Raw genomic sequence first — 27,889 nt, 5'->3', positions numbered from 1 at the left:
CCGCCAGGGAGGTTAAGCAACTTGCCCGCAAACCAGCACAAGGGACATCCAGTTTCAGGAGGACACGCACTCCAACATTCTGGGTCTTCCAACTCATGGGAGGCTGAACATGGAAGGCGGTGCAGTAAGGGGGATATCCTTGCAGCAAACAGAGTACCTACCACTGCAATCCACAGGTGGCCTGGAACAGACCAAAAAAAGAACACGTCAGTGGCTGCGTTTTATTCTAGATACTGCCATTTGAACTTTTTCTATATTTAAGCCTGTGGGAAGGCTTGATTGCTATACTGTGACTGACGTGCACCTCACCCTCTGGACTTTATATATATATATATATATATATATATATGGCTCTCTCAGCAGAGCGCGCTGTGATTTGCCAAAGCATGCAGGCCAAGTGCATGCTTTGTACAATTATCATACAGCAATTCCGCAGTGAATTATGGGGCATTCCGAGGCGCTCGAATTTCCCGCGAACGCTCCATGCGTTCGGTTTGTTTTAGAACAAACTTGCTTCAGCAGGGAAAGCAACCAAAAAGAAGTAGTATCTGACAATGGTCCACAATTTGTGCCCTCCAATTTGACAGGTGAACAGTTGTCCCCATTGGAAGATTTTCCCTCTATTCTTGTTCTGGTGACAACCTAAAATTTGGATTTAACTTCACATTCATTCCTGGTGCCATCAATGATCAGGACAATTGCAGAGACTGAATCTCCCTAACAGGGACACAAATAACAATAAACAATGGCAGTGGTTCTAACCCCTCACCATGTTATCCCCCCAATAAGTTTTTCCTTTAGTCATACTTTAACTATACATATGTGTTTATTCAGTATAACAGTACAGAGAAGAACAATATTGATGTATTAGGTGTGGTAACCATTAGCAACCTGATTTCACATTACTGAAACCAGGTCAATACAAGTTGAATTCTGATTGGTTTAAATAGTGTCCAATGTACACAACAACATTATTTTTTGTAGTGTTTTACTTAAGAAATTGGTCCAAATTGGTTGAGCGTAGACAGGCCCTGATAGGCTACCCCTGCATGCATGTTTCTGACTATGTTGTCAGGAGAAAGGAGCAGGAAGGATCAGCCGGCACACACCTCTTGCTATTCAAGGTGAAAAGAATATAATCAAACACCATTTCCAGACCTGAATGGTCACACTGGTCCCCCCAGAGTGCTCATTTAGCAATTTCTAGCATGCTCACAGCCTACCCAACCGGAGTTACATGTCAGAATGTTCATATTTAATTTTAATATTTTTTTCAAATGTTTAGTCCTTGTTTGCAGCAGGCATGTGACAGTGTCAGAATGACAAGCATCTCTATTGTCCTATAAGTATTTGTTTCTGCATTTGGATCATGGTAACAAGTAATAATAATTCTTACATTGATTATTAGCTTTCTTCATTTATCAAAACACTTTTACAAGGAAACATATACGTGAAATATATGAATGACAAGAATATACTAGATGATCTCTGTTTATTGGGTATATTTGAGCATATTTATGCAGTGAAACACTTTTTGGGGGGGGGATGCCCATTGACAATCATCTGGATGCTTTTACATGCACTATTAAAAGTGTGCTAATATGATTATGCAGTCATTTCCATGGATATGTATTCAGTTGTGTGCTCAGAATGATGAAACCACTTTGTGCTGTAATACATACCCTTCTTCTGGCAGTGAGGGTCTAACTGCTGCCAGTTAGATTCATTGAATATGTTGTAGCCAATAGCTGACTCTGATGACACAAGCGTAACACAAGTTGGAGTATAAAAGAACACCTAAGTAACACATGATTTATCATTGCAGATTTGTTTTTAAGCTCAAATCTTAATTGTAATAGGAAAGTTTGCTTTCCACAGCCTGGCAGCTACCCAATTATTTAAAAAAGGCACAAAATTAATTATATGAGAACATGGTAAAGGTACATGTCTGCAGTTTTATTTACCTGTGCATTCTGGTAATACTTTCTCCTGTAAATATGAACAACAACAATCAAGCGACCGATAAGGACATCTTGTGCAGTTCTTGTACTTGGAGACAGAACAGCAAATCTTCAAGATTAGAAGCCATAAAGATCCAGATACTTAGCAAACTTCGACTGGAGCAGGCACCTAACATCAGCAAGGATGCTATAAAAAATCTTTTACCCAAAGCTCCTCCGTTAGAAGAGCTGATTGACCAGTATGATGTTCAGGGTGATGACAGCAGTGAGGGATCCATGGAAGAAGATGATTATCATGCCACCACTGAAACTATTATCACCATGTCCACAGAGCGTAAGTAGAAAATACCAGTCTCTCTGACAAGAACACTTTCACATCTTTTATTCTTTGGACAAGCCAAATGCTTTTTTTTTTCCCTCCCTTCTTTTAACTGAACACTACCAGGCTGTGTTTTGTGTATTGTATTACATGGAGAAGGCCAAGCTTTAAATTCACACATGAAATCTACTAAAATCACTTGGGAAAAGCTGAAATACAAGACAGTAGGGGGATTGGATATTTTTGTTGCTGGCTATTTTTAGAGAGCACCAGTAAATGGTTCATTTGAGAAAAATGGCATGGCCAAAACTGTGTTAAATAGTTCATAGTATGCTGTATGCTGTATGTGCATGCTCTCTGTATTTCATTGATTGCCTTTATTAACATTGTAAATCCCTTTGTGCAATGTGACAATCTTGCTTTTCTGTTTTAAATCAGCATTGAGATTGTAAATGTGAAAACTCTAATGAGAATGCAGGGGATGATGTGCTCAACATTGCAGGTTTCCATGCCAGCTCAGCGAACTCAAGTTTGCTGAATACACCCTAGCATTTTAGAAGAAGCAACAAATGCTGTAATTTGCCTTTACTTTAATTACTCTGATTCCTGTGTTAGAGATAAAGCTCCCCCCCCCCCCCCCAATTGTTAACCATCCCCAACATCTGAAAAATTAGATAACTGAATTATTATTATTATGTGTCAATTTTGAAAGGGAAATTAAGGCAGATTATTTTAAACAGTAACTATTATACTCTGAAAACTGCAATGTGTCATAAACTACACAGTGGATCCAAGTTACTAAAGGAGTAGAGAATGCTTAATTGGCTTAGTGAATAAGGTAAAGCTGTGATTACTTTACACGTCCAACCATACAAAAAGTAAAATCCTGATTTTCGAGCACATACCTGGGGCTTTGAACTAGATGCAGCTTTATTTTATACATTTTGTGAAGTGAACATTCACTACTTTAGTAAATCAACCCTTTTTAAGCAACTAGTGACTTAATGCAACATGTTCATATCCATGGATGGGTAGCAGTCCAGCACCAGGCTTTGCTGATCTGGATTTCTTTAACTATGCTTCTGCACCACAGCATGACATCAAAACATTTGCCCAAAAAAGTATGCCTTTAATTTAGGGCCAGTTCACACCAGACGCAGTTCCGTACAGTTTTGTGTGCATTTCTGCACAAAAAATGCATGCACAGTGTTATCCATGTATTACAATTGCTCTAGTTGGCTCTAGTTCACACCATGCAGTCAGTTTCCGGTCAGTTTCTGAAAACTGACTGCATGGTGTGAACTAGAGCCAACTAGAGCCATTGGAATACATGGAAAACACTGTGCATGCATTTTGTGCAGAAAAAAAAAGCACACAGAACTGAACGGAACTGCTTCTGGTGTGAACTGGCCCTTAAAGTAAAATATTGCATATTCAAAATCATTATTAAAATTTAAGTCCAGCCAAACACTTTGTTTCTCATTTGAATTGCGTGAGGAAGAGTTAGAACCCCTTTAGGTTTTTTATTGCTTTCTAGAGATTACACCTTGCTTTCTGTCCTACTAACAATGGTTTCACAAGGCAGGACATGATGCATAATCTGCAATAAGGACATCAACAGCAATAAAACAATTAATAAGGGGCCTATCCTTCTCAAATTTTACTAAAACAAAAAAAAAAGGATTTTTATTTATTTCCGAGTGGTTGTTGCTGATTTTTCCCTCACTTAATATCTAATGAAACCATTGTCACTGTGACAATAAGTGAGGGGACTAACAGTAAAAAACAATGGTCTTCCCAACTCTTTCCAAATTGTAAAGCAAGTGTTGGCTTTGCATACACTTTGAAGACATTCAAAGAGATTGCAGTTAATGGCATAAAAAATCATCATAAAATAGAAAATTAAATATATTGTATTAAAATCTGATCTTTGAAAATATTGATTTAATGATATATGGTACACTTTCCCAGGTAAGCCCTAGTATTCGGTCATACTGGGGTTGATTTAATAAAATTGGAAAGTGCATAAAAAACAATAAATTTACAGGTTTTATTGTCCAAGCAATAGAACAATTTAGAAGCTGATTGGCTACCATGCACAGCTGCACCAGTTTTAGTAAATCAACCCCACTGTTTCATAACATACACATAGTTTTTTGTAAAAAAAATTAAACACAGATGAAAAAGAATACATTTAAATATGTTAACAAAAAACATTGCAGCTGGTTGATTTACTAAACGAGTAAACTATCACTATGATAAAAAGCTGTATTTAGTTAAATCATTTATTTATGTACAAAGAAAATTAAATTTAAATTGCTCTGCACATGATTGGATGCTTAAGTCACTCAGCTAAGTGAAAGGTGTATCTTTTAGTAAATCACACTTAAAGTGTTATGCTTGAAAACAAATAGTAACATTAAATCTGCAAGTAAGAATTCATTCCTTGCCAGGTTTTTTCTTTTATATTGTCTTTCTGGTGGTATGGATTTAACAGATATTGTAAAAATGTGCAATGTTGAGAAGCAACAGACAAATGGCATTTAGTACTGTAATATGCAGATGTATATTGTTACATAAATATATGTTACATTTTATGCATAAAAAAGATTCCAAAGAATAGTTGTAACTACCCAGCTAAATCTTATAGCTTAATAACATTTAAAACCTAGATTTCATTCTCATGTGGTGTGTTTGCTTGTGTAATAAAATAAATTAGGATTTGGCCATACAGTAATTTTTTCAGAGTATAATTGGTACTGCAAGGTTCTGGTTAACTAAGTGAGTTATCCTTTGGTATGCAATAGGCATTGCATACTAAAAATAAGCTTACTAAAAGAATAATTTACCATAGCTCTGTCAACCTTAAAGGCTTTCTAAAGGCAAAACATTTTTTTTTTATAACTGCCATTGGATGGTTTTCTGGGCACTCCTTAGGTTCTTTGGTCAAGACTTAAAAAGCTTTTGGACTGTATATATAAAGGAGTTGAATATTCACTTCAGTGATCTAATCAAGTGAAAAGAAAATTCCTGTTCACTGTTCAATACTGTATGCTTTTCATATGATTCGATATTTGAAGTGAATATTCACACAATCTATTCACTTCTTTAGTAAATCAGTCTAAATATAAACAGGAAAGCACGTGTGTACAATTCACATTTTTTTTTAAATAACATACCAACTTTCCAGTGTATGGATTACTGTTCTGATCTAATAAAAATCTAGTCCAGAAATAAAGAAATGCTGAGCATACTAACTCCATGTATCTTTAAGGGCTCATTCACATGGATATTTGTAGTTGTAGTATGGGTAAACACTGATTCAATGAAACATCATAATTTAAAAGAGTATGGCTTTTTACAGGCATTCACTTGTATGGCAAGTTGTATGTGCACATGCTGCTCTCCGGAGTGGGAAAGTTCCAGGAAATTTACACTAGGCACATAAAAACACTTACAAATATCTCTGTGTATGAACCCTAATGCAGCATTTTCCAAAAATGTCAAATGTCTCATTACAGGGTACCCAACACAAGTGCTTTTTCTTTGCTGATTACTTTGCAATTGATGTAGGAATTTTAGAAATCATACCAATGTTTGCATTTTTACTATTCACCCAGATACACAGTGGTCATGCCACAGATTTGCTTTACATTCACTCCTGCTTGTAAAACACAGTAAAGTATAAATAAATGGCTAAAACCATAGAGTGTCTTACATATAACAAAAGAAACAGAACACAAATGTACACTACATTGATTCGTAGTACTCTGTACATTAGAAAAGGTCTGCATGTGCCAATTATGAGTATTTTCAAGAAGCATGTGCTCAATCCCATAGGAGCCAGATTCCTGAAATAATTTTTGAGATAGTTCTGGGACTATAAGCTCCACACATGCTGTCAGGATCACTTAGGAATTTAGAGGAAGCATTGGAATCCAAATACATCTGGCTCTAACAACCATGTGATCAGTAGCAATGGCAACTTATTTGCAGTTAAAGGGTTGGCCAAGCTTCAACAGTAAAACTGTCTAATGTAAAAGAAAATGTAATGCAGTTCGTGAATAAGGCATTTTAATGCATTCCTATTTATGGACCGTAAGTCATTCAATACTAACATCTATTGAACTGTACGTTTTTTTTTCAGTTAACAAAACAAGTTTTATGTTACTATAAGTAAATTTAGGTTTATAAACCATTTTGAAGCAATTCAAAGGATTGTATTACATGGGGTTAGAAGCTCATTGGTTTCTACGCAGAAGTGAGCCTGATTTTGCACTTTCCAGCTTTAGTAAATAAGAATTTGCACAAAAATCTAATTTTGGTCGAAAAAATGAATCTAACAGGATTAGTAATGAATGGTGCACTAATAATGAATGATACGAGGAGTCAGGCTTACTTAGTACTGTTCATTCGGTAATGTATCAGGTCTTATTGATATAATATTGTTTAACAAGAAGCACAGTAATTACATTTTACTTGGGTAAGTAAATACAACCATGCTTGAGACTGGGTTCACACTGGTCCGACAAACGCTCCGACATTGGGAGCTCATGTCGCATGACGTGTAAAAATCAATGTTTCCCTATGAGAGCCGTCTTAACTGGTCTGACACAAGTCGGTCCGACTTTGAAAATGCTCCCTGTACTACTTTGGTCTGACTTTGATCCTTCTTCAGCCCATTGAATATCATTGAAGTCAGACCAAAGTAGGATCCTTGTCCTTACCATCCGACTTTTGACATCCGACATGATGATTACAACAGCAGTAAAAGGAATTTATCTCACACTGGGATTGTTTTGATTGGTCAAAGGACAAGTCAGACTATCACAAAGTTGGATCAAAGTAGTATACTGTTCAGGAAAGTCGGATGGATGTCGGACCAATGTAGGATCAATGTAGGACTGATGTCGCAAAGCAAAGTAGGATGAAAGTTGTATGACTGTCGTGTCGTACCAGTGTGAACCCAGCCTAAAGCAGTAGTATCCTGCTGAAAAAACAAACAAATACTTACCTTCCAGCAGCGCCCGGACACAGTTGAGAGGGCTGACATGTTCCCCTGACCTCTTGTCCAGGTTCGCGGGCTGCGCCGCTGTCAGTGGCTGGAGCCACGATGATTTCACTCCCGTGCATGCACGTGGGGGCCCTCGGTTCTGGCAAGAAGGTCTGAAGGTCTGGCATGGCATACTGGACCTTTAGTGCCCATGCACCGCTGACATCAGCGGCTGCATGCAAGGTGAATATCTCCTGAACAGTGCACGTTTAGGAGATATTCATTTCATCTACAGGTAAGCCTTATTATAGACTTAGGCCTCATTCACACTACGGGCTGTTCGGGTCCGTCTGTCACGTCTTAAGGCCTCATTCACACTTGGCGGACTCCGTCGCTACGGAGTCGCCTGCTCCCGTCGGCTCAGCGGGAGATCAGTTCGCAGATCTCCGCTGAGCCGATGGATGACAAGCTCCTCTCTGCTCACTGAGCAGGGAGGGGCTTATCGGGCACCGCTGTGTCCTATGGAGCGATCTGATGAAAACGGGCAGAATGTCCGTTTTCATCAGATCTTACCCGATCCGATCCGCATGGACGGATGAGGACGTGGCCCCCATACGTCTGTTTTCAGCGGATCGGATCGGGTCGGATGTCAGCGGACATGTCTCTGCTGACATCTGACACTCCATAGAAATGCATGAAGCGGCTGTTCAGGTCCGTGACAGACGGACCCGAACGGCCCGTAGTGTGAATGAGGCCTAAATGTAGGTAACAAAGCAGGGTTTACTATCGCTATAACAGAAAATATAAAGTGACTGTCTCTCTCTCTATAACATATGTGTTAACCTATTCACATTACTTGTACCTTTTGTTCTATAGCCAGTTATGCATCTGGAACTTTAATTTAAATGGTACAAATTCAGGCTCTCATTAGAGCCTACAGTATATGTCTACTTGAAGGTCATGTACAAAAGCTTTGTCTGACATGGATCCCTCAATATAGCCTCTATGATAAGAAAAAATAGGGTAGATTTTTTTTTTAGTTTTGAATAAAGTGGGGAAATTTTTGAAACCCTGTCAAGTTAGTATAGCTGATTATGTCCTACTGGAGAGATTCACCCTCTCTATTTGTCCTGGTGACTATTGTCACAAAGACAGAACGTGATAGCAAATCCAACTTTATAGAGTTGTCACTAGAAGAGGTGAGAGTAAATTCTCTAATTGAGGGAACTCCTATTCTGATGACAAGTGTCTAAGACGGGAGTTCACTTCCCCTCACTTTGTAGGGATTTCCTCTCACTTCCTGTTGTGACTTCAGTACAGGAAATTAAGAATTTGAAATGGCACACAGACAAAAAAAACTGATGGGTTTTAACTCTTCCTTAAAGGGGTTGTAAAGGTACAATTTTTTTTCCTAAATAACTTCCTTTACCTTAGCGCAGTCCTCTTTGACTTACCTCATCCTTCGATTTTGCTTTTAAATGTCCTTATTTCTTCTGAGAAATCCTCATTTCCTGTTCTTCTGTCTGTAACTCCACACAGTAATGCAAGGATTTCTCCCTGGTGTGGAGTGTCATGCTCGCCCCCTCCCTTGGACTACAAGAGAGTCAGGACGATCTCTACGTTGCAGATAGAGAAAGGAGCTGTGTGTTAGTGGGCGTCCTGACTCTCCTGTAGTCCAAGGGAGGGGGCCAGCACAACACTCCACACCAAGGAGAAAGCCTTGCATTACTGTGTGGAGTTACAGACAGAAGAACAGGAAGTGAGGATTTCTCAGAAGAAATAAGGACATTTAAAAGCAAAATCAAAGGATGAGGTAAGTGAAGGAGGACTGCACTAAGGTAAAGGAAGCTATTTAGGAAAAAACAATTGTACCTTTACAACCCCTTTAACCTATCCAGATCTGAAAAACTTGTTTTGGCTGTACATAGAACTTCAAGTAGACCTCCAGCCATTTTTTCTAGTTTTGGATTAGGTGGAGAAGGGTTAATTATTAAATTTTTTGTCCTCCAAGGGGACAGTCATACTCACTAGTTGTTCTGGCTCCATTTCTAACAGCACAGAAAGTTTCCTGACAGCCAATAAGAGGCATTTCCTGTCCTACAGCCAAACATATACACACACCCCTTGTATATGTGAGGCTGCAGGGTCGGCTGAATCCCTTTGTCACCTCTGATTGGCTGTCAGCTTTGACAGCTTACTGGCAGGATACCTCAGGCAGGTCCAAACATGTCTGAGCTCATCTCTAGTCACAACCAGGAGAACAACTGGGAGATGTGCAACTGCTTGTGTACATGCATGAAAAAATATCATAGCTACAAAGAGGCTACAGGAGATCAGCAGTGCTGCAACAAAGGATGGAATAAAAAGTACTTTAAAACAGAAGTTTTTTTATTACACAAACAAACTAAATGTCATTCAGTTAGGGTTTACATTCACTGTAATACAACTAATCCAAGTAAAATTACCTCCTATAAAACCCTTCTACTGCAAAATTCTGTATATACTTACCACTCTTAAATTCCTCACCTCTAGCTAAATTTGCAAATTGCTTAACCTTTTTTTAAATATTTTGTGCAATGTGACTCAGTAAAGATATTTTACTGTTTTTGTTTTTTACAGCTGACTTTTCAACTACAGAGAAACAAAAATGTTGTTACTTCAAATTCAGCTCTATAATGCAGTACAATAAAATAGCAAAAGCACAGCTTTGGATTTATTTGAAGCCAGTCCAAAGACATACCACAGTTTTTGTGCAGACATTCAGACTTCCCAGATCATCAAATGATGGCACAAGATCTACTGGAATCCGACCACTAAAGCTTGAGATGACCCCGGGACCTGGTGTCTGGAAAAGCCTTGATGTGAAAGCTGCACTGCAAAACTGGCTTAAACAACCTGAATCCAGTATTGGTATAGAAATAAAAGCTTCTGATGAAATGGGTAGAGACATCCAATTAGGCCATCGTGGTTCAAATGAAGACGGGCTGGTAGGTCATCTGTTTATGTAAAAAAGTGTATAGCGTTTAGCTAAAAGGATGATCAAAATCTCTTGCTATTTACAGATTTAACGTTTTGCTAGCAGTTACTTCACAGATTTTTTAGTAGCTTAATCAAGCTACCGAATTGTTAATGATTATTTTCCTTTGTTAGTTACTTGCCAAGAGTAGCAATTGGTTGGAACAAATGGCCTCCACTGACATAACCTATACCAGTAGCAAGCCATTACCAAGGAGCTTGGGTTTGGTCTGAACTTGATTTGAACTCCCATAAGGAAGGTGTCACTCCTACCCACTGTCACCCAATTAACTGCAGTCAATGCCATGTGACCATATTAGGTCAATGATGTCACAAGCATTACCGCACTTTGTAAACAGAAAAAAACTGCGCCAACAGTGGGAAAACAACAACAGGGTGGGTTGAAGTGTATGGGATGTTAAGACAATGTCCCAAATTGCATTGAATATAGTATCAATAAGTGCCCATTAGCATAACGGGTAACACCTCTGTAAACCCTATTATGAATGAGAACCCACCACCTAAGGGAAAGCAGCTTACCAGAAGGGCAAGCTTAAACAGCGTTTAAAATGATGCCCGGCCGCAGCCTCCATCCACAGGAACTCAGGGATCCAACTAGAGCTTCTCCGGTGACAAGGGTGCTAGGTTCTTACATACATGCGGTCCGTGGGTTGTAAACACATAAGAGGAAAGGAGACCATAGCATAATGCCGTGTAAAGAAGGATTCATTAAATAAAAATATCGTACTTACAAAAGGATGTAATTTAAAAGCATGTAAACAATGCCGGCCGGCACTATAGGAGCCCTTCCTCCAAATCAACGTGGTGACGTCACTGTACGCCATCCCAGACGCGTTTTGTCATACGCAGATGTTTGTGTACGTGTGTGTGGAGTTGAGGGGTGGGGAATGCCTTGGCCACAGTCTATTGGGTACCTTTTACATTTTTTTTTCTAAAAAATTATCTTTCTGCAAACATTTAAGTGTGGATGGTCGAACGTGCATGCAAAGCCTATAGAGTAGGGAATGTTTTTGCCAGTGGATTATCCAAGAGTGTGCGAATGGGCCAATAGTGTTTTGTTAAATGTAAGCCATTCCATCAATCTTGCCCTGAGACTTGGCCAGAAGATGTCTGGCAAGATCTGGAAGTGTTTATAAACATATGAATGTTCCACAGTCAGCTAGATTGAGAAAAGTTGCTGTTATACTTGGTTCATTAGAATATGTACCATAAAAACTCAGCTAGGAATTTACCAGGTTAACTTCTAAAAAAAAATGTTAGGCATCTTTTTTTAAATGATTATTTTGTAATGGGATCTGGATCTCTTCTAAAAATTATAAATTCATAATTAACAATTAATTTAGGAGCTCTGTTGTTGCATTCTAACTACCTGCAGTACAGGACTTTTCCCAGCAAACATACAATATATATATCCCAATTTCATGAATCTTCATGATCATTCATGGCTGATTGTGGTTACACATTCAAAGACTGGACTCAAAGTCTGGTTGGAGAACCAGACTGGATTAATGCATCAGGCCCCGTACACACGACCGAGTTTCTCTGGAGAATTCAGCCAGAAACTCGATCGGAGCTGGATTCTGCCGAGAAACTCGTGTGTACACTTTTCAGCGAGGAAGCCGACGAGGAACTCGTCGGGCCAAATAGAGAACATGTTCTCTATTTCCCCGTTGTTCAATGAGGAAAGTCGGCCCGCCGAGATCCACGGCAGCTTCAACACTGAACTCGACGAGGAACTCGATGTGTTTGGCACGTCGAGTTCCTCGGACGTGTGTACGGGGCCTCACACATTCTGTAGGTCTTTTATTAAAGGAAGGAAGAAAAAGTCGCGCTATATATATATATATATATATATATAAAAAAATCTGATGCCCATAAACATGTGAGATGAGTAATAGCTACAGTGATATAAACAGTATACGAATGACATATAATAAATATCACAAGCATGTGCATAAATATGAAAAAATAAAAAAATAAAAAATTGAATACATGCAGAAAAAAACAAAAAACTAAAAATAAAGTCCAAAAATTAGATTAGAGTAAGGAAGGTCTGCCCGGTGTGTAAATGATCCACAAAAGCAGATGACGACTAAAAGAACCTCCACCACCATCAAACACTGACCCTTACCAGAGCCTGAGATCTCAAAGGAGATCAAACACAGCAGAGATATATGAAAACGGCCATCATTCACAATGAGAATGTAGTGGAAACATCTGCCAGGGTAGATAAAATAAACAGGTCTTCACCAAGATCGAAATCATCAATGGATATCAGCACTCAGAGATATGCAAAAGAACCAAGGGAGACTTGCATAGTGTAAAATCTCTTTGGTATTTTAATAAGTAAATAGAATGCTCACTTAATTGTTCAAGTGGTATTCAGGCAAAAAACAGATTAGCCGGTCGGCTGTCAGAAGCGTGCACCCGTCTCTTCCGGGTTACGACACGTGATGCGGTGATGTCAGAACGCCGCCTCCCAACGTTTCGTCTCTATTGGGACTTGGTCACGGGATAAGGCAACGCTCTTAGTCACCGCATAAATACACACATAATGGGCGGAGCCAACCTCGGAGTGAGACCCAGTAAGCCGCCCCTCCGCCATCTTAACTGATGGATAAAAAAAGGGAAAGCCTAAACGTATCATGAATAGACTGCCTGGGCATATAAAAGAATATAAAAAAAAAAAATAATAATAGCCAAATGCATTAAAACACTCACATCTAAATATCTTTATGTTCAGCGCAGGGGAGTCCAGTAGAGTCAGATGTGGATCTCTGCAGTTTAGATGGTGTTTCAGCTTAATCACTCTATGCTGTCAGCATCCTGTGAAACAGGCGACTTCCGGGATTCATACAGGATCCAAAACGAGGCTTGGGGCACATTCGACCAGTCACAGAGAAGGCTGGAGTGCAAAGTCCAGTGAAGTACAGTCATTCACTTCACTGGACTCTGCACTCCAGCCTTCTCTGTGACTGGTCGAATGCTCCCCAAGCCTCGTTTTGGATCCTGTATGAATCCCGGATTCGCCTGTGAGACAGGACGCTGACAGCATGGAGTAATTAAGCTGAAACACCATCTAAACTGCAGAGATCCACATCTGACTCTACTGGACTCCCCTGCGCTGAACATAAAGATATTTAAATGTGAGTGTTTTAATGCATTTGGCTATTCAATTTTAAACAGTCTTACTTAGGCCGTGTACACACCAGCAAACATGTACGATGAAACCGGTCCGCCGGACCGTTTTCACCGTACATGTCTGCCCGGGGCTTTCTGTACGATGGCTGTACTAACCATCGTACAGAAAGCCGCGCGTAAACAATACGCGGGGCGTGTCCGCGGTGTCGCCGCGTCGATGACGTGGTGTCGCCGCGACAATGACGCGGCGACGTGGGCGGGCCTGCCAGTTAAATGCTTCCACGCATGCGTCGAAGTCATTCGACGCATGCGAGGGATGGCGGGCGCTCGGACATGTACGGTAGGTCTGTACAGACGACCGAACATGTCCGAGCGGGCAGGATTCCAGCGGACTGTTTTAAAACAAGTCCAGGAATATTTGTCCACTGGGAAAAGGTCCGGCGGGCAAATGTTTGCTGGAATCCTGTACGCTCATGCCTACACACGACCGAACATGTCTGCTGAAACTGGCCCGCAGACCAGTTTCAGCAGACATGTTTGGTTGTCTGTACGGGGCCTAAGAGGCGCCTGTTGCTCTGTTTTTCACTTGGTAATTTGTAGCCCAGGAACCCAATGTTATAATGTGAAGGTGGGTAGAGAGTCCTTAGCCCTGTGTTAGCTCTTTTCAAACTTGGAGACTTAATGAAGCGGTGTGGAAGCAGAAAGAAGCTGGGGAGGAAGGAGAACAAGAAAACAATAGTTTTCCATTAAGTTATGCTGTAACACAAAAGCTGTTTCTTCAAATCAACTGACTTATCCATTAAGGCCTTGCAAAGAGTAGTGATGATATCCAAATGATAATAAAATTAAAACAACAATCATCTCCTATGCCCTTTTCTTTCTCAGATAACACATAAGATGCAGAGTATATAACACAATGCAGCATACAGCAAAAGAAGTGTACATTCAATTCCAAATAAGGTAAAATTACAGTTATTTGCAGTCTAAATGACTGTAATTAGATTGATAAACTGAAAATGTCTACTAATGCAGGAAGGCTTAAGCCAACCATAGATGGATCGAAATTCAGCTGGTTCAGCAGGAGTCCATTTATAGGAAGGTTAGTTACTTCTGTACAACCAGCATGTTGGAAAGTTTTCACTTGATTAGTGCCTCCCCACTGTCAGAATACAATAGCTCCACAGGAGGGATTCCCCCATCTACCTTACATGTGTGGGAGAATCCTTTTCTTTTCTTTTATTCAACCCACTGGCTGAACAAAAGAAATGAATCATGTATGGCCTACCTTAGTCCTAAGTGAGTAAGACATGTCAAAATTATATGGATTATGTCAAGAGACACTAGCATGTTTACGAATAATATAGTCTAGATAATGAGGCTGAAATGTAGGCCCGATGTGGAAGAAATTAAAGATTAAATCAAAGACATAGAGGGGGGGGGGTAAGCAGGGAAGATGAGGTGGAGGTTAGCATTGGGGACCGGAGAAAAAATCCCTTTCACAAATGACCCAAAAGCTCACATTAAAGTTATAGAAGAGGGAGGTCAAGGTGGCGAGTGTAGGCCAGCCATGGAGGCCATGCCTTCAGGAATTTGAAATGTGAGTCATTTCATTTAGAGGTGAGTTTCTCCTAAATCATTGCACCCATAATCCATTGTTTTACTTCTCTTAAGCTTAGGCTCTGGCTATAGTCTGGCAGGTGGCAAGGAAAATATTGGTTAGGAATTTATGCTTGTTGGAAGTGAGGACAGGAATAGGCCTGTGAAGAAGCGCTTCCGAGGGGGTCACAAACCAGATTTTCTGTGGAGGATGGATTATATCATAATATAGATCCATATCTACAATTTTTGAATGATGGGGAATTCTGTGCCCTTTTCATTGCCGTCTACTGTTTCTAATCAATTTGCTATCTGGGCAACCTACAGTATTTCTATTCTTGTCTGTCCAGTGTTAGCCTACTCTGTGTCAATTTACTCAATCCGTCTCTGCATTCTTCTCACCTGTATCTTTGAGCAGTACTTGAGGGTGTTTAACATGCTCTCCTTTCTCTGCTGAGTATAGGTACAGGGCATGGCTTAGTGAGTCTCAGTTTGCAACCAATACCTTGTTTGCCTATATCATGTGATCCTGATTATGATGTGTGGACATAACCCTTCAGATCCCATTTATTTTTTCCTAGACAGTGTATCCAGACCTGCTATTTGAGCCTATGTACCAAAGCTGTCTATCTGCACTTGGGTACCTTAACCTGGTGTTCTGGGTGCAATTTTTATAATGTACTCTGCCTGTCTTTACTTGGCCATTTTACAGATTATCCATCTATATAGGACGTTCGTACTTTACATATGAATAGTGTCTTTTGCTCAATTTCTAAACTTCAAGTGTTGATTCTGCATGTTCATTTCAGATTTTGCTTCCCTTTCCTGGCCCTTGTATCCATTTTCAGTTGGTAACTGTACATTTGATCCTTGTTTCTTATGTATTTTGTTTTTAATTCTGATTTTAGTCTTTTGTGTGGATCTATTTAGTCTATTCATTCTATACCTCACTTTCTTGCAAATTGCATATGCCATCCTGATTCTGGCATCCACACCCACCAACCTACAAAAGAATGTTAAATGAACAAAAAGTCCTGGGGCATCTACTGTATATACAACTCCAATTTCAAAAAAGCTGGGACGCTGTGTAAAATCTACATAAAAAAGAATGCAATGATTTGGAAATCTCATAAATCCATATTTTATTCACAATAGAATATACAAAACATATCAAATGTTTAAACTTAGGTAAAAAAAAAAGTAATTTTGAAATTTATAGCAGCAACACGTCCCAAAAAGTTTGGGACAGGGCAACAAAACCCTAGTAATGTAAATGGTGCTAACAAAGAAGAGCTGGAGGAAAATGTTGCAACTAATTAGGTTAATTGGCAAAAGGTCAGTAACATGACTGGGTATAAAAGGTAAAGTCAGGTAGAATTATAGTATTGTTGAGCAATTTTAGAACAATGTTCCTCAATGTAAAATTGCAAAGACTTTAAATATATCACCATCTACTGTACTTAACATCATCAAAAGATTCTGAGAATCTGGAGAAATCTGTGCGCAAGGAACAAGGCTGAGATGCAGGGGCGTAGGGAGGCCCGGGCTTGGGAGGCTGGAGCCCCGAATGTGACCCCGAAAAGCCCAGAGTCACAGGCATTTAGGTCTCTATTATTAGCCCCGATCGGCGAGCGCCGGTACCAATCTGATCCCGAGCGCCGCCGAATGTGGCCGAGTGCGGTTGAGTGTGGCTGAGTCGCCGGGACCGATCTGATCGCGACCCGAGCCTTGCCGAATGTGGCCGAGCGCGGCCGAGTCGTGCTGACTCGCGAGTTTCACAGCAGGTCCTGCCCTCTGGAGCCTGGGCAACGCCTATGATGGACGTCCCACTTGTCCAATACCAGGACCGCCGCATGTGTGACGTCCATCATAGGCGCTGCAGACTCCAGAAGGCGGCTCTCCTCTCCTCCCCGGCTCTCCTCCCCTCACGGAATGACTGACTGCAGTAGTGCCTGCTGTGACACCGCTGAGCGGAGGTAGGTCAGACAGCACAGTGTAATGTGTATGTAAATGTCAGTGTAGGTAGGTCAGGTCAGTGTAGGTCAGTTTAGGTAGGTCGGTGTAGGTAGGTCAGTGTATGTCAGGTAGGTCAGTGTAAGTAGGTCAGGTCAGTGTAGGTCAGGTCAGTTTAGGTAGGTCCGTGTAGGTAGGTCAGTGTTTGTCAGGTAGGTCAGTGTATGTAGGTCACCACCGTCAGTGTAGGTAGGTCAGTGTATGTGTGTCAGGTAGGTCAGTGTATGTGTGTCAGGTAGGTCAGTGTATGTAGGTCAGTGTATGTAGGTCAGTGTATGTAGGTCAAGTAGGTCAGTGTATGTAGGTCACTACCGTCAGTGTAGGTAGGTCAGTGTATGAAGGTCACTACCATCAGTCTATGTAGGTCACTACCGTCAGGGTAGGTAGATCAGTGTATGTAGGTCAGTGTATGTACGTCAGGTAGGTCAGTGTATGTAGGTCAGGTAGGTCAGTGTATGTAGGTCACTACCGTCAGTGTAGTTGGGTCAGGTAGGTCAGTGTATGTAGGTCACTACCGTCAGTGTAGGTAGGTCATTGTATGTAAGTCACTTGTGGCTTGTTATCAGCATTCAGTTGATAAGCCTGCATCTCTGATGGTATGGGGGTCCATTAGTGCCTATGGAATAGGCAGCTTGCACATCTGGAAAGGCACCATCAATGCTGAAAGATATATCCCGGTTTTAGACCAGCACATGCTCCTATTCAGATGACATCTTTTTCAAGGTAAGACTTGCATATTTCAGCAGGACAATGCTAAACAACATACTGCATCTATGACAACGGCATAGCTTCATAATAGAAGGGTCTGGGAGCTTAACTGGCCTGCCTGCAGTCCAGACTGTTCACCAACTGAAAATATTTGGTGCATTTTGAAACAAAAAAATACAACAAAAAAGACCCAGGACTGTTGAGCTATTAGAATCCTACATCAGGCATGAATAAAACAACATTCCTCTTCCAAAACTCCAGCAACTGGTCTCCTTAGTTTCCATATGTATATGAAGTGTTATTAAAAGAAGAGGGGATGTTACACATGGCCCTGTCCTAACTTTTTTGAGATGTGTTGCTGCCACCAATTTCAGAATTATCCTTTTTTTTCTTACATAGTACATTTTCTCAGTTGACATATTTTCTAGTAAAATATGAGTTTATGAGATTTTCAAATCATTGCATTCTGTTCGTATGTAAATATTACATTACATTTTTGGAATTGGGATTGTATAAAAGAACACAAAGTTCAATTAAGAAGGCCAATTCACAGCTTACAAAGCTTGCAGATACTGCTAACTCGTGAAATTTTGGTTTCTGAATCTGTATTTAATGTATTTTGGGATAATATCTTTTTTATATCTGTTACATGTTCTTATCCACATAGCATAACTTAAAGCAGGGATCCTCAAACTACGGCCCTCCAGCTGTTGCGGAACTACACATCCCATGAGGCATTGTAAAACTCTGACATTCCCAGACATGACTAGGCATGATGGGAATTGTAGTTCCTGAACAACTGGAGGGCCGTAGTCTGAAGACACCTGACTTAAAGTCTTAAAGTGGAAGTAAACTGTATCTGTGCACCAAAGTGAAAACACTATTCATTTTTACTGATAGGCTGCACTGGTGGGTGCTGATAGGCACAAATAAGACGGCACTGATGGGGATGGATAAGTCGGTACTGATGGGCACAGATAAGATGACACTGATGGGCCCTGATGGTTGGCACTGATAGGTATTACTGATGGGCAGAGATAGGTGGCACTGATGGGCACTGGTAGGTGACACTGATGGGCACTGATAGGTGACAATGATGAACACTGGTAGGTGACAATGATGGGCTGCACTGTTGATGAGGCAGTGATTAGTGACTTTGATAGGTGGCACTGTGGGCAACGATAGGTGGCACTGTGGGCATTGGTAGGTGGCGCTGGTGGGCACTAGTAGGCGGCGCTGGTGGGCACTGGTAGGTGGCACTGACAGGTGGCACACATGGTCACAGATGAGCTGGCGACAGCTCTCCCTAATCGGGACCAATGTTTTTTAGCCGCTTGCCGTCTCTGTTTACGTCACATGTTTAATCAGCTGTCATTGGCTGACAGCTGATCACGTGGTAAGGGGTCGGGATCTCATAGACTCACTGATCAGGCCGCTCGAACACAGAAGGACGTCTATTGATGGCCTCCCGGCAATTCAGGTCTGCGCTGTAGCCGTCATTCGGCTATAGCGTGGACGCCAAGTGGTTAATATGCAAAGCAAACTTACTTATCCATCCGTGTCTCCATGCTTTCTTTTGTTGAGAAATTCACTTTGAACCCCCCCCCCCCCAGCCTTTCTAGCAGTGGCCAGCTTGATTGGGGGCAGATGATTAATGTAGCATTGACTTCTTGGAATCCATCCGCCCTTATTTCAGGAATGAAGGCAGGCGGGTGTGCTTTGCTGAGGGCCATGGGCCATAAACCAGGAAGTAAATGAAGAAATGTAAAAAAAAATATCATCTAATGTACCATCCTATCTATTTACTAATGCTAGCAGCATAAGGATTAAAAATAGAGAATTAAGTTCAGCTTTAAAAAAACATTTTAAAATAGTGATTGCCACTGTAGATGTTATTTTCTGATAACTCTAGCATAAACAAGACTATGTAGTTCTCTTTTTTGAAAGAGTTGGGGATCTGTTTTGCCATATTTAACCTTGTCTGTACTGTGCTGGCAGATCTCATTATCAGTTGTAAACTATATTTGAATACAGTCTATCCAAAGAGTGAAAGGTTTAGAAGTTTTTTTTTTTTAATCCAAACTCTTTTATTGATATTGAAGGTCAGGACAAGAAAAGAGAAACATCATATATTGCAGAGTATACAGGAGATACATTCATGCATAGATAAATAGAAAAAAAATGCATCATAACCAACATGTCGGTAACTTTTGACCCTGTTGCAACAGTTCTTATTCTGAACTAGAGGTAACACTGACAGACATCCTTTGCATGGAATCGAAAAGTACAACACTTAAAACAGCAGGTAACAAAACAGTTTCCATGAGGTGGGAGTGTCTTAAACCATGAGGAAGGTGTTATCAGCAATGATTACATCTGCAGCAGCCTATCCATTACAAGTTGTGGGGGGATAATCCTGGTGTATCTAGCCACCCCTGCCAGACCAGCTGAAAAATACGTATGGCAGTACGGTGGTGGTAGGCATGTTGCTCTCTCAATAATAAGTTATTAACATATTCTATCCATTGTTTAACTGTGGGCATAGTGGAGGACATCCAATATCTTGCTATCAGCTTTCAGACTAAATATAGAAGGCATGATATCATTAGATAAACCCCTGGTTGGTACAATTCAGGGTCAAGGGCACCCAATAAACACACTGGGTATGATAACTTGAGAAAACAATCTTACCACCTGGGTCCAATATCGCTTAAGTTTCAGGCACCTCCATAACATATGGATATAATCGCCCTTATGTGAGCTACATTTTGGGCATAGAGGTGAGCTCCTCATACCTCAGATAAACAGGCTTAGTGCAGTATGAAGAGCTGAGAAAGTTTGTATAATGAATACAAGGAGATAAATGGTATTGATTCCAAGGCCATATCCCATTGCTCACCATCTACCAACTCAATATCCTCTATCCACGCTGCCCTACTCTTGAACTCTGCAGGGTTTGTATGGAAGGAAGCAGCCATTGATATATATGAGAGATGAATCCACTCGTCTCTGCTGCAGAGACCACTTCAGTAATTAGTGGTGTGTCTGACTCGGTTCATATATGAGCTGCATGTGGCTCACAGCAGGGGTCCGGTGTGTCCTGGTTCACCGTTTCAGGGCCGATTTCAGCCCGAATTTTGGGCTTAATTCGGACCTGAAATGGACAAAAAGACGTGCAAAATGCACCGGAACGGCTGTGGAGATATGTGAACCGGCTCCAATTCGCATCGGTGTGAACCCAGCCTCATGGAGTGCTCCAATGCAGTGTTGGGCTTGGATCGCATGCCCGAGCTGCAGGTATTGGTAAAATTGCTTGTGAGATAGCAAAAATTCAGACCGTATCTGATCATAAGATTTGATCATATTACCAGAGAATGCCTGATTTATATAAAATAATTCCCTATGCCTCCATTCATGGAAGCTCTCTAGTTTAGCCAGCTCAGGGTATAATGGGTTATGCCCCCAAGGTGGTAAATCCAAAAAGCCACTCGGTTTCAGGGAAGTTTTTAAGGCATCTCATCTTTGCAGAAGGTCCATAGTGGGGGAGCAGGCAAATCCATCTCTAAGTGGGAGACTGAAAGGATTAGTGATTAGACACTATTACCTATGTGCCCCCAGCCAGCAAGTTGCTGAGATTGGGCGGCAAGGAAATACATTTTCCCCTTTCCAGCCTTTCCAGCCTTAATATTTCGAGAGTATACTGGAATGATAGGGTGATACTGAGTTTAATTTACTAAAACTAGAGGGTGCAAAATCTGGTGCAGCTGTGCATTGGTATAAAGAAAAAAAGGGAAAATATTGCGCTAATCTAAATAAAGATGAAACTAAGAACAGCTGCTACACAACAATGTGACAAATATGAACAGTGATGTGGAGAAAAAATGTAGCGCTAGTGATAACATTACCAGAAGACGTGGATCTGCCTGTCAGCGACAGCAAATCAATTGTGCATCAAACTCTCATGGCACGATCTGCTCGGCTTCTCCAAACTGGATCAACAAGTGAGATGGATCTTTAGTGGAGGGCCGTGGATGCACGATGTCCTGGAATAGTGTCCCGAGATGTCTGTCCCCAATTGAATGAGGGGGGATGGTGATATAACCCCTTGGGGGATAGGACAAAGTAGAACTGGAAGGCTCCAAAAAGCTTGTCTGTGTAACAGGCTGATACACAGACAAGCTTTTTGGAGCCTTCCAGTTCTACTTTGTCCTATCCCCCAAGGGGTTATATCACCATCCCCCCTCATTCATTTGGGGACAGACATCTCTGGACACCATTCCAGGACATCGTGCATCCACGGCCTCGTACACACGACCGAGGAACTCAACAGGTGAAACACATCGTTTTGCTCGTCAAGTTCCTTGTTAGGCTGCCGAGGAACTCGAGTTGCCAATTTTCTCCATTCCCGTCGAGGAAAAAGAGAACATGCTCTCTTTTTGGCTCGACGAGTTCCTCGACAGTTTCCTCGTCGAAAAATGTACACTCGACCGGTTTCCTCGGCAAAAAAAAAACCAGCAAGTTTCTTGCTGGTTTTTGCCGAGAAACTCGGTCGTGTGTACGAGGCCTATGGCCCCGTACACACGACCAGTTTCTTCGGCAGAATTCAGCTTCCGACCGAGTTTCTGGCTGAATTCTGCCGAGAAACCCGGCCGTGTGTACACTTTCGGCCGAGGAAGCCGACGAGGAGCTCGACGAGGAAATAGAGAACACGTTCTCTATTTCCGCGTTGTTCTATGGGAGCTCTCGGCCCGCCAAGCTCCTCGGCGGCTTCAGGGCTGAACTGGCCGAGGAACTCGATGTGTTTGGCACGTCGAGTTCCTCGGCCGTGTGTACGAGGCCTGAGAGTTTCATGCCCAATTGATCTGCTGTCGCTGGCAGGCAGATCCACGTCTTCTGGTAAGCGCATTCATATCTTCATTGAGTTTAAGAAATTATTGTTTGCCCTTGAGGATCTACATGGTCATTCTACCATCCATTCATCCACTAGTTTATTGATGGACTTTACACTGTCATTTTGGGTTGTGTTTGTTAGTTTCACTGGTTCATTCATTCACCTCACATTTGTTTTTGTCACATTTATCACTGTTTCAGTACAGTGATTATTTATTTACTTTTTTGCATATTTACTCAGAGAAATCACTGTGCATTGGTAGCCAATCAGTTTGTATCTTCATCTCACAGTTAAGCTTTGACAAAAAAACTGGAAGCTGATTGGTTTCTATGCTAAGCTACACCAGATTTTTCACAAGTTTTAGTAAATAAACCCCGCTGTCTGCAGTTGATCACTAAAACAATTGATGGTCACTGCACATAACTATAAACAGGTCTAGTTGATGTAATTGGCCCATGTGAGCAATAATATCAATTATACTTTTGTTAGGTTGATGCTATGCCATGGGTTACATCACTCTGATTGCACCCCAAACCACAATAACCAGTCATCCACTAATTAAATGAACAGGTAATTTTCTGTATTGTAGCATTTTAAAGAGCGAAAACATGGGATGTACAGTACATATATTACAGAGATGTACTGAATATGATTTTTTTTCTTTTGGCCGTATGCACATTTTAACTTTGCACCCCAACCTACAAATTTGGCAAAATGTTTTGTATTTACTGATAGTGTGTACCCTGTTGCAGTAGCTGCAACAACAACTTGTCTTTTAAGCCCTGTACACACTATCCAGAATCTCGTCAGACGACGAGAATCTCTTCCTGCCTGAGTGTACAGACACTCCATTCAAAAGAACTGCATTTTTTTTTTGAATGGCAAGAACGTGGTGACGTCATTGCATACGACGAGCATGGCTCGTCACATTCTGCCGCCGCCATCTTGCTGCACCCTACATATGCCTAGGAAGCTACCGCGTCATTTCGAGCATGCGCGGCGACAGGTAAGTATACACACTCTCGGGTTTCTTGGCAAGAAAACTTGTCAAGAAACCTGAAAGCCTCATACACATGCTTGGTTTACTTGGCAAGAAAGCTCTGCCAGCAGTTTCCTTGCTGATTCTTGCTGAGTAAACCGAGCATGTGTACGAGGCTTCATTGTCAGTCACCAGAAGAGTACATAGAGGTTATTCAATTATTTGAATTATATTCATTTCTCACTGATAAAAGGAATTTGACAGTGGCCTTTAAGCTAGTGTTAAATATTTAATTGCTCATAAATACCATGTGTTTATTGCATTAAATATGTAGAAATGTATACATCAGAAATGTTCTGTTTCTTTCTACCATCAGAATCCCTTCATAGAGGTTAAAGTGATGGATACTCCAAAAAGATCCCGTAGAGATTTTGGCCTAGATTGTGATGAACATTCAACAGAGTCTCGGTGCTGTCGTTATCCACTAACAGTTGATTTTGAAGCTTTTGGATGGGACTGGATTATTGCACCAAAAAGATACAAAGCTAACTACTGCTCTGGAGAATGTGGAATTGTATTTTTGCAGAAATACCCCCATACTCATCTTGTTCAGCAAGCAAACCCCAGAGGTTCTGCAGGCCCTTGCTGCACCCCAACTAAAATGTCTCCAATCAATATGTTATATTTCAATGAAAATGAAGAAATCATTTATGGAAAAATTCCAGCAATGGTAGTAGATCGCTGTGGGTGTTCATGAATACGCAGTTAAATGTCTCCAATCTCCCCAATCAACATATAGGACTTTAATGAAAATGAACAAACCATTAATAGAAAACTTCCAGCAATGGTAGAAGATCACTGTGGTGCTCTGGAATATGTTGTTCTGATAATATCAAGAGAGTTGGAGCAATTTCATTCTCCCTTCGTAAAGAAACAGACTGTCATCACCTTTTCATTAAGCTGAGAAGACATATAAGCTTGCTGTTTTCATTTCTTCTTACCAACTGTTACACACAAATACCTTGCATGAAAATGCAGAAAGGAAACTTTGGGACAATGTAAATGTACTGTATTTTCAACATAAACCTTAAACATCCAAAGGTTATTAAACTAGTTCATTATAACCAGACAGTAAACAATGATTTTGATTTTAAACACAACTTTTTTAAAACACAGTGTTACTAGTCTCGACAGCAAAATGTATTTTTTTTTTCGTTTGGTTAATTTTGTAATAATAATAAAGAAAAAAATCTGAATAAGTATGGCTGCATGATGAATATTTTGATGGTCACTTTCTTCATAGCATACAGACAAAATGGAGGTATACCTAGGGATATTTATTGTATTGTGAAACAAATTCTTTACAGGTATACTAAAAATCGCAGCAGCATACAGCCTGCATGCTGATAAGAAAGAATCTTACATTCATTAGTTAAACAAAAAATTTGGCAAGTTAGTCAAATATAGAGTTGGGCGAATGGTTCGGGCCGAGCAAAAGTTTGGTCTGAACATTGACTGTTTGCCTGTTTAGGAAACACCCGAACTTGTGGGTCGCTCAGCAGGATGTTTGCCTGCCGTGGGCCCCACAATACTCTGCGCACTGCACAGTGCATTCTAGAGCCCTAATTGGATGAAGCCTTGCACCCGATCGCTGGTCAGGTGCAAGGCTTTGCCAATTAGGGCACAGAGAACTGTCAGAGCTCTCATTGGAAAAAGTGATGATGACTTTGCCCAATCACAGCTCAGTGCTCATAGTGCCACCCCCAGACTTTAAAAGGTTACCTCACACAGGAAGCTTTTGCAGTGTTTGTTGGAGTGAAGATAGATAGAGCAGGGCTCAGTTTTCTACTAACGAGTTATTGTGTTCACTTATTGTGACTGTAGAGTGTTGGTGTAGTGTTAGTATAGTGTGTCAGTATAGTGTAGTGTGAGTATAGTGTGTCAGTATAGTGTGAGTAAAGTGTAGCGTGTGAGTATAGTGTAGTGTGTCAGTATAGCGGGAGTTTACCATAGTGTGAGTATAGTGTAGTGTCATTGTAGTGTGTTAGTGTAGTGCAGTCTTTAACACAGCATTACATAACAGTGCTATATACATTACTTTATACCCTTCTTTTGTTTTTTGGTTGCTGCATGTTCTTTTTGGTTTTTCTCACTTTGTTTTTTTTTATCCTATTTTGTCCCACACCTGCCCATGTTTTTATTTTTAAATAGTCAGCCACAGTTTTTCTGACTGTGATGCTGGTGTGCCCCCCCTTTTTTTTGTTTTCTTTATTATTTTTACATTTCTGTCAGTGGCAGTCCTCAATTTAAAATGCACCATACACCACTTTTCATTCAATAAAGTGCAACCAATCACACATTTCTAAGTTTCTAATACATTTGGGTAATAAGCCCCCATCATGTCTGGGAGGCCAACAAGGAGAAGCAGACGTTCCCCTGCCACTATGAGGTGGCCAGCAGTGCCTGTGTTCACAGGCAAAGGTGGACATAGTCCGTCTTCAGGCAGGGCACATTGGGGGTTATCCTCAAAAGAGATAACCGGAGAGCTGCAGAAGAACCGGGGTTCGCCGAGTCAAGAGCGGAAGAGGGGAGAAGATGGAAGAAGACCCCCGGAGTCCGGAGAAGCCCCCCCCCGGAGAGCGGAAGAAGAAACCCCCCCGGAGAGCGGAGAAGACCCCCGGAGAGCGGAAGAAGAAGCCCCCCCTGGTAATTGAGCTAATAACGAAGACAGGGGGGGCGTCCGGAGCAGAATAATAAAATATTTTAAAAAGCCTTGTGTTGTGTGTTTATTAACTTTTACTTTTTGCCTCCAGGTGAATGGATAGGGGTACGATGTACCCCATATCCATTCACTTAGGGTGGGGGGCCGGTATCTGGGGGCCCCCTTATTAAAGGGGACTCCCAGATTCCGATAAGCCTCCGCCCGCAGACCCCGACAACCAATGGCAAGGGTTGTCGGGAAGAGGTCCTGTCCTCATCAACATGGGGACAGGGTGCTCTGGGGTGGGGGGGCCCGCAGTGCGCCCCCCTGCCCCAGAGCACCCAACCCCCCCATGTTGAGGGCACGCGGCCTGGCACGGCTCAGGAGGGGGGGGGGGGCGCTCGCTCGTCCCCACTCCCTTCCTGGCCGGCCGGGTAGCGTGCTTTGGATACGGGTCTGGTATGGATTGTAGGGGGACCCCCTACGTCAATTTTTCGGCGTGGGGGGGGTCTCCTTACAACCCATGCCAGACCTAAGGGCCTGGTATGCTCCTGGGGGGGGAACCCATGCCGTTTTTTTCTTTGAAAATGGGCATGGAGTTCTCCCTCAGGAATGCATGCCGCTGTCATTTTTTTTATCCCCGACGCAACTTTAAGCCGTCGCGATCCTCAAAACTCGGCGTAACGTAACTTCGCGCATGCGCAGTACGGCCGGCGCGCATGCGCAGTACGGCCGGCGCGGGAGCGCGCCTCATTTAAATGGGACTCGCCCCATTTGAATAGGAACGCCTTGCGCCGGCGGAATTTTAGTTACACAGCCTGAAATTTCTAGATAAGTGCTTTGTGGATCAGGCACTTAGGTAGAAACTTTAAGGCAGTGTAACTTAAATTGGATTTTTTAAGTTACGTCAGGTTTTTGTGGATCTGGCCCATTGTCTCTGTTTAGTGATGTTTCCTGTGCTATCCAGCCACAGCATACAAAGGAGGTGGTGGACTGGCTTACTAAACCATCTTCATCCCCCTCATCCTCTATGACTCAAGTTGACACTAGTGTGCAATACACTGAAGCTACCAGGGTGGCTTATTTTGCCTCCTTGTCCACATCAACTCCTGCCATAGCCCCAGCATCATGCATGGAGGAGCCAGCTAAATTATTTGAACACAGCGTCAGCCACTTGCTTCTTGAGGATGCACAGACATTACTTGATTATGATGTTGGTTCTGAGGTAGAGGAAGGGAATAATATGAGCCTACAGAGAGCGGACAACACTGATAAACAACAAATTGGCAGTCATGTTCCCCCAGCCGCAGCGTATTGCCAAGTTGGCTCCAGTATTGATGAGGATGGAGGGAATGATGATCATGAGGTCACTGACACGACTTGGGTTTCCAGAAAGAGCATTGGAGAAAAGTGAGAGGGAGAAACAACCCCAACGAGGTAGGATGTCCTCCAGAGGCAGCCATTATGGAAGAGTATAGAGCAGCCATCCTATTCCATCAGATTGTGGAGCTGTTATCTCCCGGCCCACTTCCCACAGCTTTAGATTTGTGG

The 27,889-nt window shown here is 41.7% G+C and overlaps 1 protein-coding gene across 1 annotated transcript; it reads left to right on the top strand.

The window, feature by feature from the left end:
* Nucleotides 1-1,797: 1,797 nt before the first annotated feature.
* On the top strand, nt 1,798-24,761 carry LOC120943700 (growth/differentiation factor 8-like). The gene is made up of 3 exons (XM_040357162.1): nt 1,798-2,295; nt 9,893-10,260; nt 24,014-24,761. Exons 1-3 carry the CDS (start codon nt 1,932-1,934, stop codon nt 24,392-24,394), a joined length of 1,113 nt encoding a protein of 370 aa, XP_040213096.1. The 5' UTR covers nt 1,798-1,931; the 3' UTR covers nt 24,395-24,761.
* Nucleotides 24,762-27,889: the final 3,128 nt, after the last annotated feature.

This window comes from Rana temporaria, chromosome 6 (genome assembly GCF_905171775.1).
Source record: "Rana temporaria chromosome 6, aRanTem1.1, whole genome shotgun sequence".
Taxonomy (NCBI): domain Eukaryota; kingdom Metazoa; phylum Chordata; class Amphibia; order Anura; family Ranidae; genus Rana; species Rana temporaria.
Note: the sequence above shows the minus strand (reverse complement) of the source record. Positions and strands in the feature narration are given on the sequence as shown.